Source organism: Micromesistius poutassou, assembly GCF_964030765.1.
Source record: "Micromesistius poutassou genome assembly, chromosome: 14".
Lineage (NCBI taxonomy): Eukaryota > Metazoa > Chordata > Actinopteri > Gadiformes > Gadidae > Micromesistius > Micromesistius poutassou.
Window position 1 is genome coordinate 8261480 of NC_140284.1, and position 26893 is coordinate 8288372.

Below are 26893 nucleotides of genomic sequence, written 5' to 3' on the forward strand. Positions count from 1 at the left end.
TGCAGTTTCATGCTCTACTTGTGCAGCTTGGATTCCCAGACATATTAATCACACCTGTCTGATCCACTCTGCTGTCTGACAACCAGATAGCGCAACACAGAGCGTTGGGTGTGGCTTTTTTTATTCTGATTTGAATGTGAAATAAATTGGCGCCACCCTGTATGCATACAATTAAATTGTCACTCTGTGCTTCTGGTGACGCCCTAATAAATAACCAATCAACCACTTCAAGCCTATTATCTGGTGAGCCTTGTTTATGTCTCATGATGTTGGCTCAGGAGACAGCTTAACATCCTTGACACTCACAGATCAGGTACCTTCAGTTGCATTGGAGCACATATGGGAAATATCTTGAAACACAAGGATATTATGTGGCTGATATTCAAGCTTGAATGCAAGAAAAGTCAGTGTGGAATGTTTACACCTGACATCTCATGGTGGTGTAGTGGTGGTAGTGACTAGCATGTACAAATATAGACAATCCTGTTTTATTAAAAACAAATAACAAATCACAGTCCAGATGGATTGGAAAATAAACTCTGTTCCTACATTGTAAATTGTTTCAGACTAAGTTGAAGGTCTTTTTTCTTGTTTAACACGTTGCGACTCTTAATCGATGTGCATCTTACCAGCTAAAAAGGGTTCTTGGCCCTGGTTCCAAACATTACCCTGTGGTCATCCATCTTTTTATGCATCACTGCATGGTGGCACTCCTTGGAGGGTGCAGAAAGCAGAATGGGGGGTGACTTTTATTTTTATCGCAAACAGGATCACTGATAACCTCGGGCGGTGTTATGCCTTCCTAAGGGTTTCAGGATATTGTTCTATTCTGCCTTCACACTTGCTACCGAGATGCAACACATTAAGGGGAAGGCCATCCCAGAATGTTCTCCAAAGTCACTCAGTCTGAGGGTTTTTTATCTTTTAAACAATGCTCAATCCTCAACAATGCTCATGCTTCAGATTTTTCCTTTCTAAAATAAGTAAAGAAGTTTAAACACGGACATTCACTCGTATTCTTGTGTGTAGGTCTATGCATTGAGTCTCATGCGTAACTTGGCAGATTTAAGGGCTGGCACTTTGCATAGAGAGTGGCGCCATGGGCCGATTGCATTCATAGCTCGGGAGGATTTTCAATTATCCTGCAGGCCAAGGAGGCATTGAGCAGAGCAGCACAGCTTTGCTGGCAAGTCATTCCCCGTCCATAAATCTTTCTGATTGACAGTCCAGCATTTGGCTCACCACCAAGTGCCTAGATAGAGGCTGTAAACAACAACACGGTTTTATAAGATGCACATTTGGCACATGGAGAAATTGTCTTTTGCGCTCACAAGGATCGAGAGTTATGATCCACGCGTCACTTTTAGAACATGTCTCCTGTCGTAAAAAATGTTACGGCTTTGTTTTTCCTTCTCAGGGCAATCCAAGGTCTCATTTGTCGCAAGTATTGGTGTAAACCTCAGACAGCTCCGAGAAGCCATCAACCAGGCCTCAAGTTTTTGTTATTTGTTAGTGTTTTTTGTTTTTTGGCCACCATGGTAGACTAGGCTTTGACATTTACTGGTATTCTGGAGCAGCAAGCAGTTAGGGAGAAACTGTTAAAAGTTCAATTGGTCAACGGGGCAGCTGTTGACCTCCATTTCAAAAGAACATTGGTCAGTCCTGAGAGAGAGAGAGAGAGAGAGAGAGAGAGAGAGTGTACCAAGACTTCAATGCTGCAAACCGGATGTGAACCGTTTGATTGTGTTTGATTTTTATTCCTTAAAATCTGCATTTTCACCACAGATTTACCACCACTGATTTAATCCTAAGAGACACAGCGCAATCCACTTTAGTCACCCTTGAAAATCAGGAAATCAGAAAAATCTCAGAGCAACTGATCGGACAGGGTGGACAGGGACAGGGTTTGAATGTGATGGGAGCCCCAGGAAGAAGGCTTGCTCAGTACAGTAGATCAGCTTATGCTGTCAATTCTAATGCGCTGTTGTCTCCTCGATGAATGGCCAATTGCCACCACAGATGTGCTCTGAATAACTTTGACTTGAAGTGGAATGCATCCAAAACAAAATGCTTCTCCTGCACCCGAGAGAAATGCGCAGCGGTGCTGATGAAGAGAGCCCCAGCATAATTGAAATCAAGGCAATGCCAGTTTTCATTATGAAGTGGGGGAAGAGACGTTTCAGAGCGGAGCACTCCCTCATGCAGTAGGTGGCATGTTCTGCGGAGGCTAACAGGGGGAAAGATGTGGAGGGAGGAGGGAGGGAGAAGTCCACCCTGAAACCACTGCTCTTGTTGTGGGCCGGGTGGGCCGGGATCAGGGGAATATGAGGGCGAGGGCGACAGGCTGAGATTGCAGGCCTCTTAATCTCCTCTTGCGTGCTGGAAGTGCTCTAATCTCACCACCGCTGGATTAATAATGAACACACATATTAGCGGACACACACACACAAACACACACACAGGCGTGCGGAACCCATACATGCACTGACAAACAGTCACGGCAGGACATCCGTGTTCTGCTCGAGCTAATGGACTGTTAGAGAACCCTGCGAAGTAGCTAAGTGAGGCAGGCTTGTTATCTCCACAGCTCTCCCTTCAGAGCTCTGCTCTGTAGATTGCACCATTTGCAGACAAAAAAGGTGACCAAAGAATGAGCACATTTTGTCCCCAGCATTATACAACTAAGTAATTCTATATCACATAGCACAATTACACACCAAAAAATTGTGCAGGGAAATTGCCTATGCGAGTCATGCATCGCTTATTTTGGCTTTCATCACCGCCACCCTGTCTTTCATTTCACATCTTACCCATTATAAACATCCTGTTTCTTTATTACAGATAATTGCAACAGTCCTCTGGTGTCCATGTTACCCCAAGCCTCCTTCCAGAGCTCTTCACAGTCCTCACTCAGAAATGCACCTTTCAACGGCAAGCTCAACAGAAGAGAAGGTAAGTCCACTACAGAAGTCACCTCATCTGTCAAGTAACACTCTTTAGAGTCCAGACACGCTGAAGAAGCTAAGTTACATCAGTGTTCTATTTCATGTATTTTTTTAGCGACAATGGAAAATCTAACAAATATATTTCCATTTGGTTTTATTCATTATTATTCTAATTGATCCTGCCATTAAAAGATAACGTTGTTCAAAGGTCTCAAGGCACGGTTAACACAAACAAGTATATCGGCTGGTTTGGTACCACTCTTATGATTATTTCAGATAATGTGTTTAGATATGGTCATGGGAATGGTAAGCTATACTGGGGAAAGAAAATAAAATTAAAATGAATACTACAAAAAACAGCAGCAGTCAAATGAAAGACAATAATCAACAAAGAAACGCCAACTCTATGAAAATGTATTTTTTTAGGGGGGGGGGACAATTTCCTAGCACTTGAAACATGAAGTGCTCATCAAGTGGCAAATAAATATCCTTGAGTCATATAGATCTGGTGCCTAATCGGAAACGGGAAAGTAAAGATCTCTCTATTTAATGTGTGGGTACAGACGCGGGAATAGCAAGACGGCTGTGACCTCGGGCAATTTTTAGCCTGCTGCTTTTTGCTGTGCACTGCTGATTCAAACAGTATAACCCTTCGCCCTCGGCACCGCCTGCGTCGCTTCCTCCATGACGGAGACATCTCCCATGGCGTCGGTCCCCAGTGTGCAGCCATGGTGTAATAAACACCTCCTTTAGGGGATACCACTTTCGTCAGAGTGGCTCTGCTTGGTTATCCGTATGCAAAAAAGATCTGTGTAAATGACACGTCAACGTTGGTGAATTTGCGCATCGGTGTATTACATATGCGATTGCTGTGATTCACAGCAATTGCATATGTAGAAATATGATGCTGCCGTCATTCAAATAAAAATGCACAGGCTGGCATGTGTGCCGATCACGAAATTCTGACTCTGAACGATCGTCATCGTAAATCACCGTGTCACCAGGTTGAACCATGTGCTGTAGTGGCTGTTTTTTAATAAAAAACATATTGAGCAAGCATTTTAATGTTTAAACAAGGCCAAAATATACCAAGATGCTCTACATATTATTAATAATGAAATGGTTATTTATAAACATGTTTATAACATGTAGTGATGTTTTTTCCTTTTATTGCAATCTGTGAAATGTTCAAACCAACTATTTGCCTTGTGATGAGTTAAAGTAGGCCTACTCTCATACTATGGAAGCCGTGGGTCTTTGAAAGCTTTTAGGCTGCTTTGAAGCTCTGAAGCTCTGAAGCTCTAACCAGGTCAAGTCTAAGGGCCAGGCCTTATCTGTTAGTAGGGTCACAAAGTTGGGGAGAAGTCCGCTGTTCAGGTGAATTGTAGCAACCTCACCTCCCACCGCTATAGCTGCACAGACAGAAAGAATGTGGGCACTCCAGTTGTTGATTTAGTCAATAATATCCTATAGATTAAAATAGGCGTTATTAAGGATTGATTAAAGCATTTTGAGGTTCACATTTATAGACTGAATTCAGATTGGAGTTTTTTAAATATGCTATGAAGGTATAGCAACAATGTGGCTTTTTCCTAGCTATGTAGATAGGCCTAATCAACTAGACAAACGTACTAATCAAGCACTCCTCTCCTCTCCTTTCCCCTCCCCCTCCTGCTTTGGAACAGTGAGTGCAGCATGTAAATACATAGTGCTTACATTGAGGAAAGGAGAGAGAAGGAGTTTGACAAAGAAATCTTTGGGTTGTGATGGCTTTGATTATTATGGTATTTGCAGGACAATTATTGGCACAGCCATACCGGCAAGCATGTCTTATTTTGTTATTTCAATACATGTTTTTTTAGTTTTTTTAGTTAGAGTAATCATGACATGATTGAAATATAATCTCACGTTCATATTCATATATTCAAAAGTAAAAATAATGTTATCTGCAAATATTACAATTTAAAAAGGACTATTCCATATTACATCTCATCTATCTATAGATGAGATGTATGATATGCCATCATATATGCCTGTCATTAGGAAAAAACTAAACTGAATATTATTTGTGATAGTTCAAGGGAAGGATAAGGATAATTATCCCACTTGCTACGGATGATTACATTTGACATTCAACACGTCCAAAGAGTCACACAAGATGTGGTATGAATCAAATTAAATCAGGAGAGAAGGGAACGTTTGTCATTTGGATGTCATTTTGAGGATCAACATGTAGCATAATGCCATCCATCTCTTCCTGTCATTTAGAAGGTGCTTTAATCCATGGCGATTTACAACACATGCAGTATGATAGATAAATAAGAAGCAGGGCAGGACTTCCTAATTCTGGCCTGCTTCTTATTGTCCTGTGTCCTCCTAAGATAATTACCGTTTAGACTGGGGACATTTGGGATCCAACCCAGACGATTTGGCTGGTTGTTGTACACCGTGTCCAAGACGGACCCTTGTGCCATCCCTATGTCGATTTTAAATATGCAGATGTTGTTCAGGGTAGGTGGGGGTGGTGGGGTGTTGCTGTAGGGGAGGATATCCCTTCTGCTCAGACTGGCGGTGAACCCGTTGGGTTCTCCTGGCAGTGGGAGTGCACGAACGCATGTATAATGAAAAACAATAGTGAATAGCAGTGTTACTATGGCAAGCCGAAAAAGTATTTTTTTTTCTACATTCGCAAATTGAACAGACTCGTTGATCAAATTGTGTTTTTTTTTTTTTTTCTTCATTCTTGTTGACATGGAAAATGTTAATTTCCTCACACTACTTTAAGGCGGCTGCAAAGTATAACAATCAATTACACTTAAGATATACTAATCTTCAAAGAAGCGTTCCCACTGGCAACGATACAGCCTACCGTCATAGGAATTGTGAGTAAAAACAATAACATGATCTGATTTTACAATTCACTATTTATTACTATTATTACTAACTATTTATTTATAAAGATGTATATTTTTTGAAATTGTGCGTATGTATAGTTTAGAGTGATTTCAGAGTGAAGATAACAAGTGAAGTTCAGCAGTTACGTTTGGTTTTTAAAAGAAGATTTGAGCACTACCACAGTATGGGTTGTGGATAGTGCTGCGCATTCACTCAGTAATAAAAACACTCCAACAACCTGTGCTGCTGTGCTTCCTGTCCTTCATCACGCCGTCTATAATGCTACAAACCTTCTTCATCTTCAGCTCTCTCTATGGGCCTTCTCTCCCTCTTTATCTCTCTCTCTCTCTCTCTCGCTCCCTCGATCACTCTGTCTTGATATATCTCCAATTGTATTTGCTTTATTGGCCCTGCACACATTTTTGCATTCCAAACGGATTAATGGAAATTATATAAATCATTGAATCATTAAATGCATGAACACAAATCAATCAAATAAATAAGTGATATTATATTTATAAATTGTATTATTTAATGATAATTATCTCTTTCTCACTCTCTCTGTTTTTCTCTTTTATTTTCCTGTCTCTAACTTTCACTGACTTTCTCTAACTCTGCCATACACACTATGTGTCACCATCAAACACACTTGCTCTCTCTCTGTTTCTCTAACTCCTTCACTCACTCACTCATTTACTGACTAACTTAGACACATGCTCACTCTAGCACTATCTCCCTCTCCCTCTCTCACTCACTCACTCACTCACTCCCACACAAACATACACACTATGTCTCACTGTTGTCTATAACTATAACACTTCCTTTCGCAGCCAACTACTCTGTTTGAGTGGCAGCACTGTTGACTTTAAGACTTTAAGGAAAATGCAATGGAAGGACTATATTTTTATGTTGTCCTAGCTGGATGTGGTCACACAGGAAGGGCAGGAGGGCATTTACACAGGGCGGGTTCCATGGGATCTCATGAATGTCATCCTTGTCCCACGAAAAACATGAGAATTAAACGTTGATTGGTAATTTGAAAATAGATTTTACTCTTCAAAATGGGTAATGCAATTACCATTTGTAACACAACATTTATATTTTGACATAAATGTGTGTCATTGCATGACAGTTAGATGTAGAATGGACCTTGAACTTCTACTTGAATCTTGGCAGGACAGTAGACAATGTAAACACATGCATTGATATGCACACTTGGCTTTATGAAAGACTTGAACATGGCTAATGAAAATGAAATGCAATTCATATTTGCTTTCAAATGATGGCATGATTCGTACATGTCAGCCATCAAATAGGGACATTAATATTCCTATTTCTATTAGGGATGCACCAAAATTTCGGCCACCGAAAATTTCGGCCACCGAAAATGGCCCAAAAGCGCATTTTCGTCTTTCGGCCGAAACACTGAAACAACACGGCCGAAACAGGAAATTGTGATGACGCAAACAAAAACCGCGGCCATTACACGCTTGTCTGGATAAGCGCCTCTGCGCCAACAAACGAATGACACCTCTAGCTAAATGTAGTAATCTAGAGAACCAGCTACAACCTTGTTTTCATCCAAATGAGCCGTCTTTAGCGACGGCTCGCTATGAGACAGCTTCTATGAGCTGTCCGCTATCAGCCGCGAGTTAAGGGACCGTCCGCAAAGTGCCGACAGCTTCTATGAGCTGTCGGCTATCATCCACGAGCTTAGGGACCGTCTGCAAAGTGCAAAACAGAAAACGGTGTTGTTGTTTTTTCAGTGCTAAATAAATATTTTTATACTTTTAATAATTGTAATTGATTTATTCTTTGAATTGCAATGCCTTGATTTTAGTGAGGTTAGTACACAGTCATAGCTATAAATGCAATGGTAGGCCTACTAATAATTGGCATAATAATTTATTTCAGTGTTTCGGTTTTCGGCCTTGGTTTCCTCATTTTTGGTTTTTGGTTTCGGCCAAGAATTTTCATTTCGGTGCATCCCAATTCCAATTTCTATGTCATGTGCAGCCCTTGCTTCTTCTGCTCGAAATGCTTACATTTTGCATATCAAATACATCCATTATTTTTAAGCTCTTTCACAGTGAAACATGGCTTTCCCTTTCGTGTACATACCTGGGAGCCCTTCACATTTACATGGGCCATGCTAAAATTTAGCTGTAGTTTTGTCGTAAAAAAGAGACTTGTTAAAACGTTGTTTTACACTATTTTGACAATCTGACCAGAACAATATGCCGTATCATATAGAATGAGCTACATAATTAGCCATATTAGGTTTCCAAATCGAACCTAATCTGCGAAAAGTGTGCTTGTCTTGTCAAATTGTAATTGGCTACTAATTTAGTAGCCAATTAGTTGTCTTCAGTTTCAAGGTAAGGATGGTCCTGGGGTTTACCTTTGTTTATTTCTTGACAGTGCTCGTTATGACGAGGCAGTTCATTCTGGCAGGGTTAAGGTTACTGACTAGTCTGTCAATTCAAGTGACAAATGACAAAACATAAGCTCCATTTACTGTTTAATATCATGGTAATTCAATAAGCCACAATTTGACTTGACGGACTAGTCTGTCAGCCGCAGGTAGTTTTGCCTTGAATTGAAATAGCTCCATCACTGAATAATGATTATTTATTGAACATTTCCCTGTTCTCGACCCCCCAGGAGCCGGCGGTTGGTCTCCCTTGGTCACGGACAGCCAGCCATGGTTACAGCTGGACCTCAGGGACAGGATGGAGGTGACGGCGGTGGCCACACAGGGGCGCTACGACAGCTCGGACTGGGTCAGCAGCTACATGCTCCTCTACAGCGACACGGGCCGGGCCTGGAAACAGTACCGGCAGGAGGACGGCGTCGGGGTGAGTCCTGTCTTTCTATAATGATATCGGTAGGGACGGGTGTAGCTCAGCTAGGCCTGGGCGATATGGCTGAAAGACATATCACGATATAACTTGATCATATTGATTGATATTGATAACTATTGATCATTGTAATGACCTAAGAAGACTAGGAATTACCATGCTGGATTTAAACACTTCTGTTTAACACTTAATATGACCTTCCACTCAAATATTGTAAATAAGTATGGAACCGTGTTTGTGTAACAAACCCAGCTGCTAGATTTGGTGGTCCAGTCTCTTATCGATATATATTGAACATGTTTTATATTGATACTGATCAAAAGTCTATCACAATACGGTAATTAATTGTTTTATTGCCCAGGCCTAAGCTCAGCCATACTTTTCCTTAATAAATCAGTTGTTTTTTTTGTTGCTATATGGTCTTATCTGTAGTGATGACAGATAAATGCTCTCTATGATGTCCTTAGGCACCGCTTCTCATTTACGTGTTTTTCTTTTTGTTTTTTTGGACGTGTAACACTCAGATCTGTTTCTTCAGCCGTTAAAGCATCTCTCAATGTCACACAGAGTCTGACATTTCTCGGTGTGGAATTTGTTAAGTGCAAGACTGGCACTTTTGCTGCAAAGGCCTCTTTCAGTCTCTTTGGTGTGATGTCGTAGTGTTTTCGCCTGCCTGTGCATAATTGAGTCCATGTCTAAAAACACACCATGTTTTTTCTTTCGCTGCCTGATGTTGCTTGTGCCATCAATTCTTTATGACCTATTGTGTTCGCCCCAGTTATGTCAGAAATTGTTTGTGGAATGGTTTGAATCAGTTCAAATTGGAATATGCTAATGTAGGTGTCATTATTTGGAAAACTGTTTTAGGTTTTTCACAGGATTAATCCTGCTAAGCAGTGATTATACACGTAGAGCTAGATCATCCTTTAAGAACATTTGCAGTGTGCTTGAGAGAAGGGTGTGTGATCCAGCGATATCCAGTGCTTTGTGAAATGTTGAATTATTAATTTATCCTTCACATATCTTTTAAATGTATTATTTACAGTACATCATAGGTTAAGAATGGTGGATCAAGTCAAACATTCTGTCAACAGCAAAGCACATTTGCTTGTCTTTCTGGAGCGTGAGAGTTGGATTTATTTATGTATTTCTTCATCAACAAGAGCCAACTATTTTTTATTCTTAACATTATCTTTTACACATTATTATATGTGTTCATTCAGAGCCAACTGAAGTCCTGGATAGGGCCGGAGGAGAGCGTTAGACAGAACTCCAGAGACACAGAATATTTGAAATTGGAATGGATTTCAACACCATCAAAACAAACAAAAAGACACAATCTTACCCTCCATCCATCTTATGTTTTAAAAAGTGGAAGACTGATTGATATGTCTATGACATTGTAGATTGATTTACCCTAGGTGTTGGGTTTACGTGAAAGACTTCCTTTAACAATTTCTTTTACTGAATACCATTATCTATTTCAAATTGTATGCGGCCACAGCACATTAACTTGAGATGTTTTGGTCGCAAAATAAAATGAAAATGTTGTACATAATATGGTCCAGGGAACATTTTTAATTAAAGTATTGAAAGCTAATTTAAGGGTGGTTTGTCAGTAGCTTTACAAGATTACAAAACTTTGTTGTTTGTTGTTTCTGTCTGTGTCAGATAGATAAATAGATAGCTAGACCATCTCTTTCTTCGATTGAACAATTTAATTGGAGGTAAGAGGGCTTGTCTGTTTATTTGATGTTGTTATAAATGAGGACATATGCACACACATGCTTGCAAGACCCAAACTGACTGTGCTGTCAGTTTGAAAGTGCGGCCCATGGAAGATGGTGTCGGATGAGTGGCAGCTAATTAGCCAGACACTTCTGATGAAGCCCATTCCAAAGGTGGCTAACCACAGCTTTAACCCAGGCCTTTGGGAGATGTTAATTGACGTCCGTCTGGCATTCTAACAAGTGAAGTTCAAAGGTAATGGCTCTCCGCCTGTACCTGGACTGAGGAGGCTAATGAGAGAACAGCAGCTGCTACGACGGCTAGACGCTTTGAATGCTAACCCGCAGTTATGGCAAATATGCCCTCACTGTTATTTCATGACAGGAGGCGTAGCAGAATGGAAATTGGATAGAGGGGGGAAGTAGATAGATGAAAAGAATGCAGTCTTTGGTACGTGTGTGCACATCAATGTACTGGTTTCACAAATGCATGTGAACATGCACAACAGTGTTCTTTTATTTAATTTCTGAAGTTACTCTATTTGCTATATATATATATATATATATATATATATATATATATTGCCATTGTGCCCTGTCTCTAATCTATGTAGGGAGCACATGAGTATTTTTTCCTTTACAAATCTGAACTTGGTTGGTTGTCTGTGAACCCATGGGCAACGCATCTGCAAGAAAGGCACAATGGGGGATTGCAGGGAGATGTGTGAAACAACAAACTCCCTCGTAAGCTGTTAATGGCCTAATTATGTAAAGCCAAAGAGAAAAGACCCCAAAAATACTGCAGCTTGTTGAAGGATAGCTGGTAAGATGATGAAATATGGACTTTGTTTGAGAAATGAAAGACTACCCAGAACATGATTAAACCCCAATCCTTCCTGTCATTGTTCTTCTTCAGATAGAATTATGTTATTGTCAGTGTGATTTTTTTTTAGGCTATGAAAACACTTAAAACCCAAATAAAAATGTTGAAAGTCTTTTGAACATGAACCTAACTGCTTCACTGATTTATTTACCCTATTACATTTAGTGGGCATGGCATCTCTTCATAACGAGTAAAAACCTGCACATTTAAAGGGAGGGCAAGGGAAAATGACCAGGCAGGGGGTCTTTTGGCTGCTTGCTACGATAGGTTTAATAAGATTGTAATGCAATGTCAGTTTGTCTAGTGTGTTGATTCCCCTCTGGCTGTAATAAACATCCATGATTTGATGCTTGTTAATTCTCCAGGTATGTTAGACATGGTTAATAGCTATGGGACCAGTAACAATGAATATAAACGTTGTTTGCATGAGCACTAATGAGAGAAACATTTGAGCTGTTCTCATCATTTTGGTTATTCTCACAGATTAATTATTGATGAGAGAAGCAGACATAGTCAGAATAATAAAGACTGAGTTGCTTCAACAAATTGTACCTTCCATTCCATCTACCTAGGATTTTAGGGCTCCAGCCGGGCTATAGCTAAACTATGTTTTGGCCTAGTTTCTGCATATGGCGTAGCAGTGAGTGACTCCATTTAATTGGCAAGCACATAAGACAATGCCGAATATACTGCACCACTGGTTTGTGTTCCCCTTGTTGTTTCGCTTTTTCCTTCCATTGCCTACTCGCCTAGCATACCACGCAACACATGACGTTGTACACTCATACACCAATTAATTTGCGGATGCATGTGCTGATTGCAGGTCACAAACCAACGCATGCAAGGCTTGCTCAAGGGATCTCGCCACGCGGGAGGAAGTGCAAAAAAAAGGCCTTAATGAAGGGGGAGTAGGAGAGGGAGGGGGGTGAGATTCTAGATAGGCGAATGGAAATAATGATGTCACCTTGGGGTTAGGAGTGTTTGTCTGGACAATGACAAACCTGCAGGCCCCCTCCGTTCCCAGAGGGAGGTCTGGGGGGTGCAGCTCAGATGCCCTGTGGCTCAAGTCCAGCCAGGTAATTTGAGGAGATGTATTGTTGCAGTCTTTTTACTCAAGTCAGGGAAAATGGCGTTTAAAACGTGGCAGCACCCGGCGTCTTCCTTGCCATGGATCCAGGGATTGGGTAGGAAGAATCTGAAGGCATATATATCGCACAGTACTGGTAATGACCCAGACAGCTACTGAGCCTTCTGTCGCTCTGTGAGCTAATGAGATGATCCACTGACTAGACTGCGTAGCCTATTGCCGGTGGCCATGCCACTTCATGACATTTGGGAGTCTGGAGTATGTTCGCTCGGTTAGCCGAACAGGCGGACGTGACATGAAGCCCTCGCTGTTCGATTTGAATTATACTTCCCATGTTCCTTCTGCGTTCAAATTTCAGTTGTCTGTACACCTTTGTTTTGTTCGTTTTCTTCCAGGGATTAGACACATGTTTGTTCACAGACAGTGTTCGTTAAAGCCTCTGTCTTAGTCTAAAACTAATTACATTCAAGGGCCGAGATGTTGTTGGATAAGGTATAATATATACAGCTTGTGGCTAGTTGTTATGAGTTTAATTCCCCCAGACTTGTTTAGATCAAACGCACCTGTGTACACGGTTCAACCGTTATATCCGTTTTTTGATGAGGTTAACAGTTAAGTACTTTTTTTTTGCTTTTGTTTGTATGGCTTATTTTTCCCACCTGATTGACGATGCTCTTAGCGGCTCTAAACACTCAAGCAATATGCATGCCTGCAACAAAAGTCCCCTACCCTATGTCTAAGGCAGCACCCACCCCCCCCCCCCCCCCCCACGTTGCAGCCTGTATGTACCAACCAGCTCCTTCCCTAAGTGCTTAGCTTGCACCTCGTTTACAGGCTCAGCCACCAGGCCCCACTTAAACGGCTCAAAATAGGAAAACGCAGGGCATAAATCACAGTAACAGCCATAATGGCCGGCGTGTGGGTCTGTCTCCTTCGTTATCTGCAAAGACGCTGCGCCGTGCCTTCTAGTTCCCTTTCCCTTGGATAGGAACGTCGCCTTCTGTTTTGTTGCTCCCGCTCAGATATAGGACGTTCATTAATTTATCCCACTGTTTTGAGTACTGTACTGCATGTATGTCTATGTGTGTGTGTGTGTGTGTGTGTGTGTTTGCCTGTAATATGTGTGTGTGGGTGTGTGTGTGTGTGTGTGTGTGTATGTCTGGAGGGGGGGGGGGGGGGGTTTCTCATCTAGTGCCTGCGCTTAAATGATTGTCCTTCCTTTACTTTGTGAAGCTATTTACAAAAGCAGTATTGCTTGCACAATCTATCTTCCTGTTACTTTCTCTAATGCATGCCCTCATCGATTTGACGCGTCACCCTGAGATCTGTTATGACACGACCCTGGTCATCAGTCATCGAGGGGTTTGTCTCTCTCTCTCTCTCTGTTTCTCTCTCTCGCTCTCTCCCTCTCACTGCATCTTTTTATTTTCCTGCTTCTCTCATTCTTTCATTCTCCAGCAGTTCTCATCCTCCCTCCTATCTCTCCCATCGCTCCCTTCGTCTCTCTCTCTCTCTCTCTCTCTCTCTCTCTCTCTCTCGCTCTCTCTCTCTCTCTCTCTCTCTCTCTCTCTCTCTCTCTCTCTCTGTCTCTCTCTCTCTTCTCTTCTCTCTCTCCCACTCCTCAACATTTATATCCGCTGGCCGGTACTGCGGTTCAGAATGTCGATGCAGAGAGAGGCAGATGAAGAAGAATAACGACGTCTCACTATATCACCCCCAGAGCTTGTCATTTCCATCACTAAGACTGAGACTGAATGTTGAACCACCCTGTTTCTTTTTTTTCTATTTGGGTATTCCACTTTCTTCCTCTCATAGTGGACTTTTATTTATTTATTATCCCTCCCTTTACTGGACTGAGGGGGAGATTGAGTCATATTTTGGCACCGTTCAATGATTCTAATGTCTTTTTATCAAATAAAACGGTGAACACGTGTGAATGACGTCAGCCTTTGCCATGTAATTTATTTGTCATGCTTTTGTTGCTTGCTTTTAACTTGTTTATCGTGGGTCTCACCAATGGGTTCATGGAATGCTAGTAAATCTATCTGTGTTGTTTTATCTCTCTCGCTCTCTCCCATTCCCCTCTCTCTGTCTCTTTATCTCTCTCTCTGGTCTCTGTGTGTGTGTTTGTGTGTCTCTCTCTCTCTCTCTCTCTCTCTCTCTCTCTCTCTCTCTCTCTCTCTCTCTCTCTCTCTCTCTCTCTCTCTCTCTCTCTCTGTGCAGAGGCTGCCTGGGAACATGAACTCTGAGGCTGTGGTGCAGAACAAGCTCTCCCATTCCATCAGAACACGTTTCCTGCGGCTGCTCCCTCTGGACTGGAACCCCAGTGGCTGGCTGGGCCTCAGAGTGGAGGTGTACGGCTGTGCCTACAGTGAGTCTCCACCGCCCTGACAGCTGCTACAGCACCCACACTAGTAGGAGCACACACACAAACACACACATACCTCTGCACAACGAGGTTTTCACCATGCATTGCCTTGCCTGTCTCTACTGGGTTGCACCAGCTATTTGCACTTAGTCCCAAGTTATCACTAGTTACACTCAAACTTGCAGTTTACTGAATGCAGTCGTACCTCCAATACCAAAGTTCTGTCTACAAAAAAGTTAAAGGAATGGCTAAATTGAACTGAAGCCGCTGTTGTCGCTTCAGCTTAACGGCAACCAAGTTGTTAACAACAAGCTAAGATGAGGTCAACTTGCTTGAGCAGAGAGGATGTACTGCTGTACTCGTGTACTTTATAATAGCTTTGTGTTGTTAAAAACCACATTAGCTAGTAGGATTTCTGCAGTACGCTCTAACCGCCACGGCCCAGTGCTACTGGTTTTGGCACCAGCCACCTCCTTTTACAACATTTACACCTGCTTAGGGGTCGGTGTAAATATTAAGTAACTACTACCAAGCACTACGTAAGATTTTTTTTCAAAAATTCCCTAACCCATTTTGATTGAATTCATGTGTAAACCCTGACATAGTAGAACTTATGCTATAACTAGTTTATGTTTAAACTAAATTACGTAGAACACCTGTGAACGACCCACAGACATCGGTTGTAGTATCCTAGCACTTTTACTGAGGACATTCACGCCGGTAAAGGGTCCCTCCCATCTGTGCTCTTCATAGTTGTCCTCAGGCATGATAATTCTTACTGTCTTATAAAGGTGTACTTTGCTTTACTAGGCCTATATACAGTGGCTTCCAAATTAATTGTATTTTCATCGGAGTACCCCCAATATATGCACAAACTTTTAGGAGGTACCAACAGATGAATGCAAATAAGTAAGAAACAGATGCTTGTGCTTCACCTATTAATCTTTATTTTTTAAATACTATATATGTTTTTAGAAAATATTTTGTTAGCGTGCCCCTTAGCAGTACTACAAAGTACCCCTAGGGCTAGAGTTAGGGTCAACACTGACAGTAGAAATGGCTTAGATTGGTGTTCTTAAGTCTAGCAATAACACAACTTTTTTGTTTCCTATGCGAACAGCTGAGGGGTAAAAAAAAAAAAAAAAAAGCGATAAGACTGTCATTATTCAAGCTGGTTAATGGCAGGTGCTAGTGCACTAAACTGGATGGGCCGGAGAATTACCGCCCTGTGAAGGACACTTTCTTGAGTTAGCAGGGTGGCGGCGGTCGTTTTACCTTGATGCCTTTTTAATACCCCACCAGACCTCTCTCGAATGGCCTTTCGGCATTGCATGCTTCATCATTAATTGACAAGTGAAAGAACACAGCCGCAGAGGATTGACGTATAGAGTAGTCGTCGATGGGAGACATATCATTAAGTTGCTTGATAGCTTGAGTAGCATGATAAACAGAGTGGGTGGGGCTTAGCTCAGGAGGTAGAGCAGGTTGACTTGTAACCGGAAGGTTGCTAGTTAGATCTCCTGCTCCTCCTAGTGTCGATGTGTCTCTGAGCAAGACACTTAACCCTAACTGCTCCTGACAAGCTGGCTGTCGCCTTGCATGGTTGACTCCGCCGTCGGTGTGTATTAACCGTTGTAAGTCACTTTGGATAAAAGCGTCTACTAAATTCCCTTTAATGTAATGATAAACAGTAGAAAAGGCTCACATTTAGAAACACCATATGTTACCGTTCAAAATTAAGGATCTGATCAAAGCCACATTGTCTTAATTTAGTTAATTATAGAATTGCACATGAATATAACTAATAGTATTGGTAATAAATGTAGCAGTAGTAGTTGTAGTAGTGGGATACATTTGTATTTGTGTTATCTTTTTATCTATAGAATAGAATTCAGGCATCAAGTGAGTAGTAATACTATAGGGACTTCAATCATTTCTCAAGCTGTGCAGAGGTAAAGTACAGCTGGAACGAGAGAGACGTGTGTGAGTGAGGAAGAGATTGAGAGAGGGGATAAAGAGATGGAGACACAGCTAGGGATGAAAAAAAGGGGAAAAGGCCGGGGGTTCAGAGTGGAAGGGAGAGAGATGCTCTGGGAAAGATGAAGAATTTATATGCAGTTCTCATTCTGTTGCATTACAGAATAGCAATCCATACATTCATGAATCTATGTATGAGTGTCTCTCTAGGGCAGAATCATATGTAGGCAAGACGGAGAAATCTCCAAAAATGATAACTGGTCTCACGTTGCTTGGGGATATACAGGGATGAGTTCAGATTGAGCACAACAGCTGAGTGTGTGTGAAAGAAAAATACAACCATTTCTTGTGTCTTTTTGTTTTGTGTTCGGTGTTCTTGAGAGATTGAGAGCAAAACTTTTTGGGGAAACCATGGTGCAACTACCAGAAACTAAGGTGTTTTGGAAACAATTACTATTATTATTTTATAAAAGCATTGTGGTGATTGGATACCTACAAATAAACGAGGGCAAGCAAGGTGTTCTCTTCATATATTATTCACACTCAAATAAGACCTAACTGTTATTCCTTCACAGAGACTTAATACATAATACATGTATTATTGTCATCCATTAGGTTGAATATTCCCCACCACCTGCATTGTTTGCCCACCATAATATACCGTTAATAAACAATCCAACCACTAGGGTGCAAAACGGCACAGCACCTGAAATAACTCGGTGCGATTACCCTTTTAATATGTACTGTCCCCAAGGCCGGGACAGTACCACGTGCTTGTAGCGACAGGGAACTGCATTTGTTCATGAAATCCAGTTTATTATTAATATATTAGCTGATATAAAGCGTAAGCCTCCATTGTGTGAAACAATAAGAGAAGGATCAAGGGATGCCTGCGCTGTCAATGTAGCATCCTGTCTGCGGCTTCCTGCGATGACACTTAAATGTCAGTCCCCAGCTCTGTGTCAAGGCGTATCACTGAGTCTCAAAGCAATCAAGCAGGAAGTGTATAGGTGCAATGTTTGAAGGAGAGACTGGGTGGGGCGGGGGATGCTAAGTATTGCAATCATGTAACAATAGACTCTGTCATGTGTCAAAAATGTTTTTGGAGGGAAATAAATAAGATGTATGCTTGACATTCTACACATTTTTTCCATGGCGCTTGTTTGCATACTGAAGATAAACATTGGGTGGCTCCAGAGCTCAAGTGTGGCATTTATCAACAATGTTCCCTCATGGACGTGCTTGAAACATACTGTGCTGAACCCATGCTATTTGATCTGTAGTTATTTACATGGTTTTACCCAATGGTAATTACAGTGAGTACATGAGTTCAGATACAAGTGATTACGTAGCATAATATTCGTAAGGCATATTGCTTCAGGATACCTACGGGTTACGTACTATGGACATTGGAGATTGCACCCAGAACCTTTCAGCTTGTAGGAGACCCAAGTAAACATTGAGGTTTGTTTTGGGGTGCCAAGAATACAAACAATGCAATACAATACAATGTATTACAATACGTACAAAAAAACAAGAAAATAGTTAAGAACAACTCTTCAAGCTCTACATCTGATGTCAACATATCAATATGAAAAGTATATCTTTATTGTAGGCTCATGTTCCTTTTCAACACAGCTGAACAGGAAATCACAACATGGTTGACCTTACAGAGTCGGACGTGGCGGGCTTTGACGGCCGCAGCTCCCTGCTCTACCGGTTCAACCAGAAGTCCATGTCCACGGTGAAGGACGTGGTCTCCCTGCGCTTCAAGAGCCGGCAGGCCGAGGGGGTGCTGCTGCACGGGGAGGGCCAGAGGGGAGACTACATCACCCTGGAGCTCCACCGCGGCCGGCTGGCGCTCTACCTCAACCTGGACGAGAGGGGTGAGGGCTGGGGAGGGGGCGGGCACCCTGGGAGGGCTGAGGGCGGAGGCGGGGTCACAGTTAACTGGCCAGCAGGGACCAGCGGTAGGATGACAGGATTGATTGATAGTCCCCTTTATGGCAACTATCATCGAAGTGGTGTGAGGATAAGCCCTGTGTGTTCATTTTTTGTTGGTGTGTGTGTTTGTATGTGTTTGTGTTTGTGCGTGCTTCTGTGTGTTTCTGTGTGTGTATGTGTCTTTAAGTATCTGTTCCAGCCGTTCCAATCTCCTGCAGGGAATACAGATCTCACTATACATGTCTCTATGGTGTATAGCTATGTGACTGAAATGTTTCAGGGTACATCTGCAGTCACTGAGTGTATTTGTTGTACGTTTGTATGTGTGTGTGTGTGACATAAATATTCCAAGGTTGAGAATCTATGTGTGATTTTTTTGTCTATGTCTATGTGTATGTGTGTGTGTCTATGTCTATGTGTACGTGTGTCTGTCTGTGTTTGTCTGTATACAATGTTCTTTGTTGCCTTTCCAATTACCTCTGCACCTGAGCTCCATTGACTTGGTGGCCTCACACATTGTTACGTTGACTTTATGATCCGTCTTTCTTTTGTCGCGGCCGCGTTCCAGACGACACGAGGCTGAGATCCAGCGCTGGGCGCGTGGCAGTCACTCTGGGCAGCCTCCTGGACGACCAGCACTGGCACTCGGTCCTCATCGAGCGCTTCAACAAGCAGGTCAACCTCACGGTGGACTCCCACACACAGCACTTCCGCACCAAGGGAGAAGGGGACTCCCTGGAGGTCGACTATGAGGTGTGGATCCCTGATGCAAACACACATCACACCTTTGACGATGAGGATATACCTACCTGTGCTATAAGTATGGGATAATGTGCAGTGAGCCATTATTGCTGTTAAAGTATGCTTGAAATGTATGCAAGAAAAGTATGCAAGTATTACTGCACTTTGTCATGCTTATTTCATAGAGTTAAGAAATAACTAAACAATTTGAATCAAAATATAACCAGGAAAAATGATTGTTATTATTTTTATTATTAATAGTTTTATTTTTGTATATTTCTTTAAATCTGTAAAAAGACGACGTTTGGATTTGGGTGCATTGTAAGGTTAACACTCTCGTCTTCTTAAGATCTGCCTACTGGGTTTTATAATCCACGTTAAGCTGAACATTTCTATTAATGGTGACGTGACACAAGGTGAATGTGTTCTCAGGGAATATTGATGTAGATGTTTCTGTCCTGTGACGTTGTCCTTCTTGCCGTTGCTTTGCAGTTGCATGGAAAAAAAATTGTTACTAATGTACAATAACTGCATACATAGCGACAGTCATTTATTCATAGCAGAGGTCTGTGATTCAGAAATAATAGACCTTAGAATTATGTAATTTACCAATGGAAATCGAGTATTCAACCAAGCTGTTTAATTAAACAACTTACTCTAGCATAACATGGCTCAGAAATATTATATGAGAATACAAAAATCAACATCACTGTAGTATGCAGTGTTTTCTCAATGGTATGCTTGACGGATGTGGATCTACAAGAAGTCGGCGTTAAAGTCGGCATTATTAACACTTGATTCTCCTTTCTTCCCAAGTTAAGTTTCGGGGGTATCCCCCTTCCCGGAAAGCCTGGCACCTTCATCAGGAAGAACTTCCACGGCTGCATTGAGAACCTGTACTACAACGGAATCAACATCATCGACCTGGCCAAGAGACGCAAGCCCCAGATATACAGTGTGGTGAGAGCCCACTTCTACCCCAGACATCCCCCTAGCTTCTGAAAGCCATGCCATCTCATTTGGAATCGGGAGGGGAGTCAATTACCTCTTAATGCTATGAACAGCTAGCTTATTTTAATTGTCCTCATTTTCCAGATTCCTCATTTTGCCCCAAAACCTTGACCGTCCCCACACATTAGCACATATCTATTTATACCAGAAGCAAGAATTAAATGGATTTAGGGGGGTGGTGTGTATGAGACTACTCACGTGATGCAGTGTGTGTGTGTGTGTGTGAGGGGGCTTTGTCTAATTAGGAAGGAGGGTAAATTGGCTGGAAAAAATATTTTGGCTTTGTTATTACATTGCATTTGATCCTAACTACGTTGTCATTAGAATTTGCCAGCTATGTGCTGGCCTATTGGTGTGGGAGCTTTGTTTGTGGCTACTTCTTCCGTCCACGTGAATCAGAGAGGGTCAAAGAGCCACGTTTCATCCCAGACACCCTTCTGCACTCCAGAACCCTGATTGCTATGTTAAAAGGCCTCTACTTAGAAGAGAAAGGAGAGAGAGAGAGTGAGAGAGTGGGGGCGAGAGTGGCCAATTTTGCTCACCGACTGCAATGATGGAATCCGTAATGGAATTTCAATGTGGAATTCTAACCCCAGGCAGTGGATAGGGAATCACATTGAGAGAGTAAAAAAAAAGGGCCATGATTGCTCTTCACTGCCTTGCAGGCACGACAGCTGATAGGATTCTGACCTCAATTGACATTGCTGGTCTTTGTGGCGCATGTACCTGGCATGACCCTTGTCTCACTCAAAATTAAAGGTGTTTTTTTTGTTGCTTTCTTTGCCCCAAGAGATTGGTTGTAAGTAATATGACAATTTCAGATTTTTGACTTGTCTTGAACTAATCTTTTTTCTATTTTTTTATTCTTGCGATTCACCTTCCTTTAATTAACATGTACTCTCAGCCTCCCATGGCCCATCCCATCCCAATGGAAAATTCTAACTATGTGACTATCACATCTTAATCCTATTGCTGTCACCGACTGTTTCACCGGTTTCGGATAGCAGCCATCTCTTGTTAAGGATTCTGCTGAGCGTATGCGTAAAATAAGCAAAAGCATGGACCTCTCGCATCTCCTTCTGGTCTCCAGGGAAACGTGACCTTCTCCTGCTCCCAGCCCCAGCTGGTGGCCACCACCTTCGTGAGCTCCAGCGCCAGCTTCCTGTCGCTCCCGGCAACGGCGGCAGCGGCGGGCAGCGAGGAGGGGGGCTTCTCGCTGCGCTTTCAGTTCCGGACGTGGAACGCGGACGGGCTGCTGCTCTCGGTCCGTCTGGCCCCGGAGCCCCAGAGAGTGGAACTGCAGATCAGCGGCAGCCGGCTGCGTCTCACCCTCCACACCTCTGCCCAGCAGAAGTCCCAGGTCTCTACTGGTGAGGGGAACCAGGCCACACACACACACACACACACACACACACACACACACACACACACACACACACATACACTCTCGTACACACACACACACACACACTCGTACACACACACACACACACACACACACACACACACACACACTCTCGTACACACACACACACACACACACACACACACACACTCGTATACACACACATACACACTCACACTCACACACAATCTCTCATACACACACACACACACATACAAACTGACACAAAGACTCTCGTACACACAAATACAAACTCAAACACACACTCTCGTACACACACACACACACACACACACACACACACACACACACACCCATTAACACATAATACAAATGTGCCCACACACATGCCCGTCTTGCCCTTGATGACCTGGAAATGTCCTGTCTGCAATATGGGCCGCATAAAGTCCATCTGGCTGTCTGTCTTCTGTGTCTGAGGAACCGTGGTAACCAAACAGGAAACATGCAGGAAAGGTCAACTTTGCACATCCTTCCCCGCCCCCCTCCATTCCCCCAATCCAACCTCAAATGTGAAAGGACACATTCAACGTGGGAGTGTACCATTTTGCTTGGCAGTGTAATTCACCTTTGACCTCAAGAATAAGAAATAACAATCATAATAATCCTATTGGGATTAGTGGAAAAAATATGTTATCCACTGTAGGCAGCCTTTCAAAGGAATTGGCTTTTCCAAAGATAAAACATGTAATCAACTGTGAATGGAAAGGACAGCAGAAGGCAGGAACAGAGGGAAATGAAGATGCAGAGGACAATCACAGCCAGAAAACCCTTCAACTCAGCCTTGCCTCATCAACATTCATAAACAACACACATGCCCATATGCTGTTCTGATTTGTCTCAACGGCTGAATACTGCTCTAAAATGAACGTTGTGCTTTAATAATCATGGCAACGTACGAAGGACCACACACACACACACACCTGCCCTGAAGAGTTTTTGGTTATTTTAAACGTGTTAATTGTGGTATCTAAATGTTTACCTAAAGGGATACGCCGAGATATCTAAATTGGCCCTTGCCTGTTTTACCCAGATTCAGATGAAATTAATCATTGTGCGTCCAAAGGGGAATTTACTGGGTTAGCATTTGCTTCCTGTTAGCCGCTTCCATTAACATGCATAAAAGTAGCCTAGCTCCTGTTTATATGAGGGGAATATACTTTTAATTTCCAAAGATTTCCTATGTGTTAGTTGTTTTTCAAAACGATCCAGTAACGACAGAACAAGATTGTATTTGTCAACAAACACACAGAAAACATGGTGCTGTTTTTGGCACTGTGCTTTTGTAAAATCAGCTGCTTTTGCCTGGGGAGTCCTTGCGGTGGGTAACCTGTCAGCGACACATCAAAGGCAGCCGAATAGTCTCTGCATTAAAATAAGGCCAAATTATAAGGCCAATGTGTTTGTAGAAAAGTGCAATGTTGTTGTTTTGTTACTGGTTCTCGTTTTGAATTGACTCTTCTGAACACATTCTAAATCTTTGGAAAGCAATTAAAAGTATATTGCCCCTCACATGAACAGGAGCTACAGGCTACTCTAACTCAACTCAACTCCCCCATTCCAGCATATACCTTTAAATAAAGAAAATATAGTCAATTATGTTGCATATCATTAAATAGAAATAGAGTTGCATTAAGAAATGATTTACAGTCGTCATGACAGCAGTTTTTGTGTCAGCATCTTTTATTTAGTTAATTTGCGTTGGTAGAATCTTCCTAATTGCTTCCAAGAAAGAAGCAAAATATCTATACTTTCCCATCCTTTCCCATCCCACCGATTCCCATCCATTGCATGGTGAGAATCGCAAATTACATAACAAAATTTATTACAAGTGAGAACACACCACTCGGAGGTTCAATAGTTCAGTCCTGTTCACAGTTCCAAGTGAAAGGATGACAAGAACAGCCAATCGGCATGGTTGATTTCCGTCAGCAGCCTCGCCACCTCTCCCACCGCCCCCTCCCCAAGCCCCGGGTCACATCCTCACAGCCTCCCCACCCGCGCTTGTCCACCAACACATACACATGACACTGCAGGCTTTTAATGAGCAGCAGCCCAAACAGATTCAGCAGTGTCCCCCCTATGCCCGTTGCTCTAACTATTTTGTATGAACGATTCCCTTTTTTCCAATTCCGTAAAGAAAAAATACCAAAAAAAAGACATTGTTGAATAATTAACTCGTTTTAGGAGCCGTGACCTGATGAAATGTCTCGGCTAAGTGTCTCGGTGCACCAGTGTGGAAGATACATTGATTTGGATCCTACTCCTATTCATAGCTCGTCCAGGGTAAACAGCGGCCAGTGATACACGCAGCGCAATTCAGCACGCATGTCTGTATTGTTTTCCAGTGCACAACATGACTATTGACCTGTTGATGAAGAGGAACTTCTTTTTAGGACACGTCGGCCAGCGAAATATTTGATTTAATATTAGAGCATGATCATGGGAAAGTACAGGCAGCAAAGTTACCAAGGATACATTCAGTGAGACAATGGGTGAACAGGATTCCTAAAGGGAAATGTTTGCATTGTGGGTAGGGAATATACAGTTAACAAAGGTAAGTGGGAGTGACCATTAGGGCTGGGCGATATGGCTGAAAACTGTATCACGATATAAGTGTTTCATATTGGTCGATATCGATAATTATTGATAAAAAAAAAAATTTAAGGACCAGGAGAAAAATATAAACGTAAACAGTTTTATTTTAAACTTAACCTTCCCCTGATTGTAGGCAGACAGGGAAAAGGAATGTCAACACAACCATGGAAAACTCAAATAAATATAAACATAAGTCTGAATGAAAATGAACATCACAATGAAAACTTAACAATTATCAATTATAAAGTGCTCAAAAACATTTGCAGTGTTAAATGTAAACGTAAGAGATGAGATCATGAGATCTCTATTGCATTACTTGGTAGGTGGATTAAAGCTTATCTTCAACCTGGAGTCCCTAGAACATGGAACATATGGATGTCACTGTTGTTGGGACATGGAGATATGTCCAGTACTGTCATGAACCATCATCCATGTTGTAAAGATCGCTAGTTAGCATGTTCGCTAACTAGCGATTAGCGCCTATTAGTGATTTAGTTGTTATGCTTGCTATCCATGTTATAATGAAAATGCCTACATTAAACAGAATAATGATAATGCCATCAAAGGGGGAAATGGGACATGGAGATATGTCCAGTACTGTCATGGACCAATGCTGGCCGCGGCGCCTGAGCATTGGTCAGATTATCGAAATTAAAAATTAAAAATGATCGAAACCTTCTATCGAACGCATTTTCTATTGATATTGATTACGTGTCTATCGCAATACATATCGTTATCATTTTATCGCCCAGCCCTAGTGACCATTCTGGAGCATTTAGGATTGGCGGGAGAGGCCAAGTTGATTTGCAATACACTATGGGGAAAGTGGCCATCGTTATATGGCTTAATCCATGATAAGTCGATCTAGTCCGACCATGTAACCGCAGTCAGTATCAGACTCAGTGGCTCCAGTGGGAATGCAAATCTGAACTCTGAAGGTCCAAGGAGAATGTAAACAGTTCCTTTTAGATTGACTAGTAATTATATAAACAAGGTTAATATAAGGTTTATAATTGTGTATTATAGTTATGATTAATATTTCCACAACACCTGTTGATTCTGTTTGATTCTGATTCTGTTTCTCGATATATATCTGCCCACAATTAAATGAAACTACTGGACATATTAGGTATAGGGATGTCAAATCTGCAGAAACAACTAAAGTACAGTTCAGTTCCGATTATTTTATACTTTATTGTCCCACAAGGGAAACTCAATTTGAAGCAGGGCGCGATACACATTACAAATCCCTGAACATACATGAACAAATAACATAAACTGCAACAGACTACAATTGTCAGAGTAGTAGTGTGACACAGAGAAAGTGCCAAGTGTGTAAGATTAGATTAGGTTGGAAAATGCCACGTGTATTGATCTGCTGTTTGTGAACGTTAGCTAATTGGAAGATTTGAATACTACGACTAAAAAGGGAATTAGGTGCATTACAGGGACGTATGGGAAGTGCTGATTGCTGCACTTGCTGTAGACGTGGCTCAAGTCGGCTGTTTTCTATCATATTAGCCGTAATCTGCAGTCGTGGCACTTTTCTTGTTCGTTTAATTGAATTGAACGTAATTCCATACACAATTGCAGGCGTGAAATAATGAGACCCCGTGCCATGCAGGAGAGGACAATTCCAAAAGGTCGGCACATGGAGGTCACATGATCGCCCCTCCAACACAATAATGGCACCACAGGGGAAATAAGCCGGGAGTTATAAAAGCAGAGGCAAGAATGACTCGGCGACCGCCTCTATTCTGCTGTCCTCATTATTTCGACATTACGCAAGATACATACGTATATTTGTCAATGTCTTCTTGGTGTATATATCTATATATATACACAGTATATAAACCCGCCAAAAAGTTGTATAATATAGTTTTATTCACGAGGCTTTGCTCCAGTTCCGCTCCGCTCCAGTGTTGTGTCTGCTAAGGATGACCCCGACTGGTGATTGGAGAGGAGGACGCGTCCTAATCCACACTCAGTCCCCGGGGACGCTAAGCCGCGGCGCTTACTACATCAAAACGCCACAGAGAGGTCTGCCCCGAGAGTGGTGTGTATGCACCACAAGCTGGTCTTCTGGGGAGGGTGGGGGGGGGGCGCCCCGCCCGCGTGGTTATATGTCAAGCATCATTGGCTTCTGAGAGACTCTGTTAAAAACACAGTCTCTGTTTAGTGGCTGTTAGCGCTCTCTGGGGAGCGCTTAGCGAACGCTGACTGATGTGACATCCCCCTCTTTATTTATTTAGAGGCAGAGGAAAGGGGAGGTTCTCTCCACGGTGTGATACGTGTGAGCCACCTTCACTCGCCTGCGTTTCTTTAACGTGAGAGCGTTAGCGTCAGCAGGACTCCTATGTGCTTTGTGTCTGCTTGTTATTTTGATGCGCCATCGTGTTATGATGAACTCAACAATCAACTTTTTTTTGCTCA

The 26893-nt window shown here is 42.2% G+C and overlaps 1 protein-coding gene across 1 annotated transcript in view; it reads left to right on the forward strand.

The window, feature by feature from the left end:
* Positions 1-2528: 2528 nt before the first annotated feature.
* Positions 2529-26893, forward strand: part of LOC311358807 (contactin-associated protein-like 5) — a gene marked incomplete at both ends in the record, with an annotated part of 49734 nt that continues 25369 nt past the window's right edge. Inside the window, 8 exons of the mRNA XM_084478920.1 lie at positions 2529-2535; positions 2842-2952; positions 8505-8698; positions 14622-14769; positions 18417-18629; positions 19256-19440; positions 20245-20388; positions 21530-21809. Coding sequence (XP_084335046.1) covers positions 2529-2535; positions 2842-2952; positions 8505-8698; positions 14622-14769; positions 18417-18629; positions 19256-19440; positions 20245-20388; positions 21530-21809 — 1282 coding nt within the window. The remainder of the gene's footprint in view (positions 2536-2841; positions 2953-8504; positions 8699-14621; positions 14770-18416; positions 18630-19255; positions 19441-20244; positions 20389-21529; positions 21810-26893) is intronic.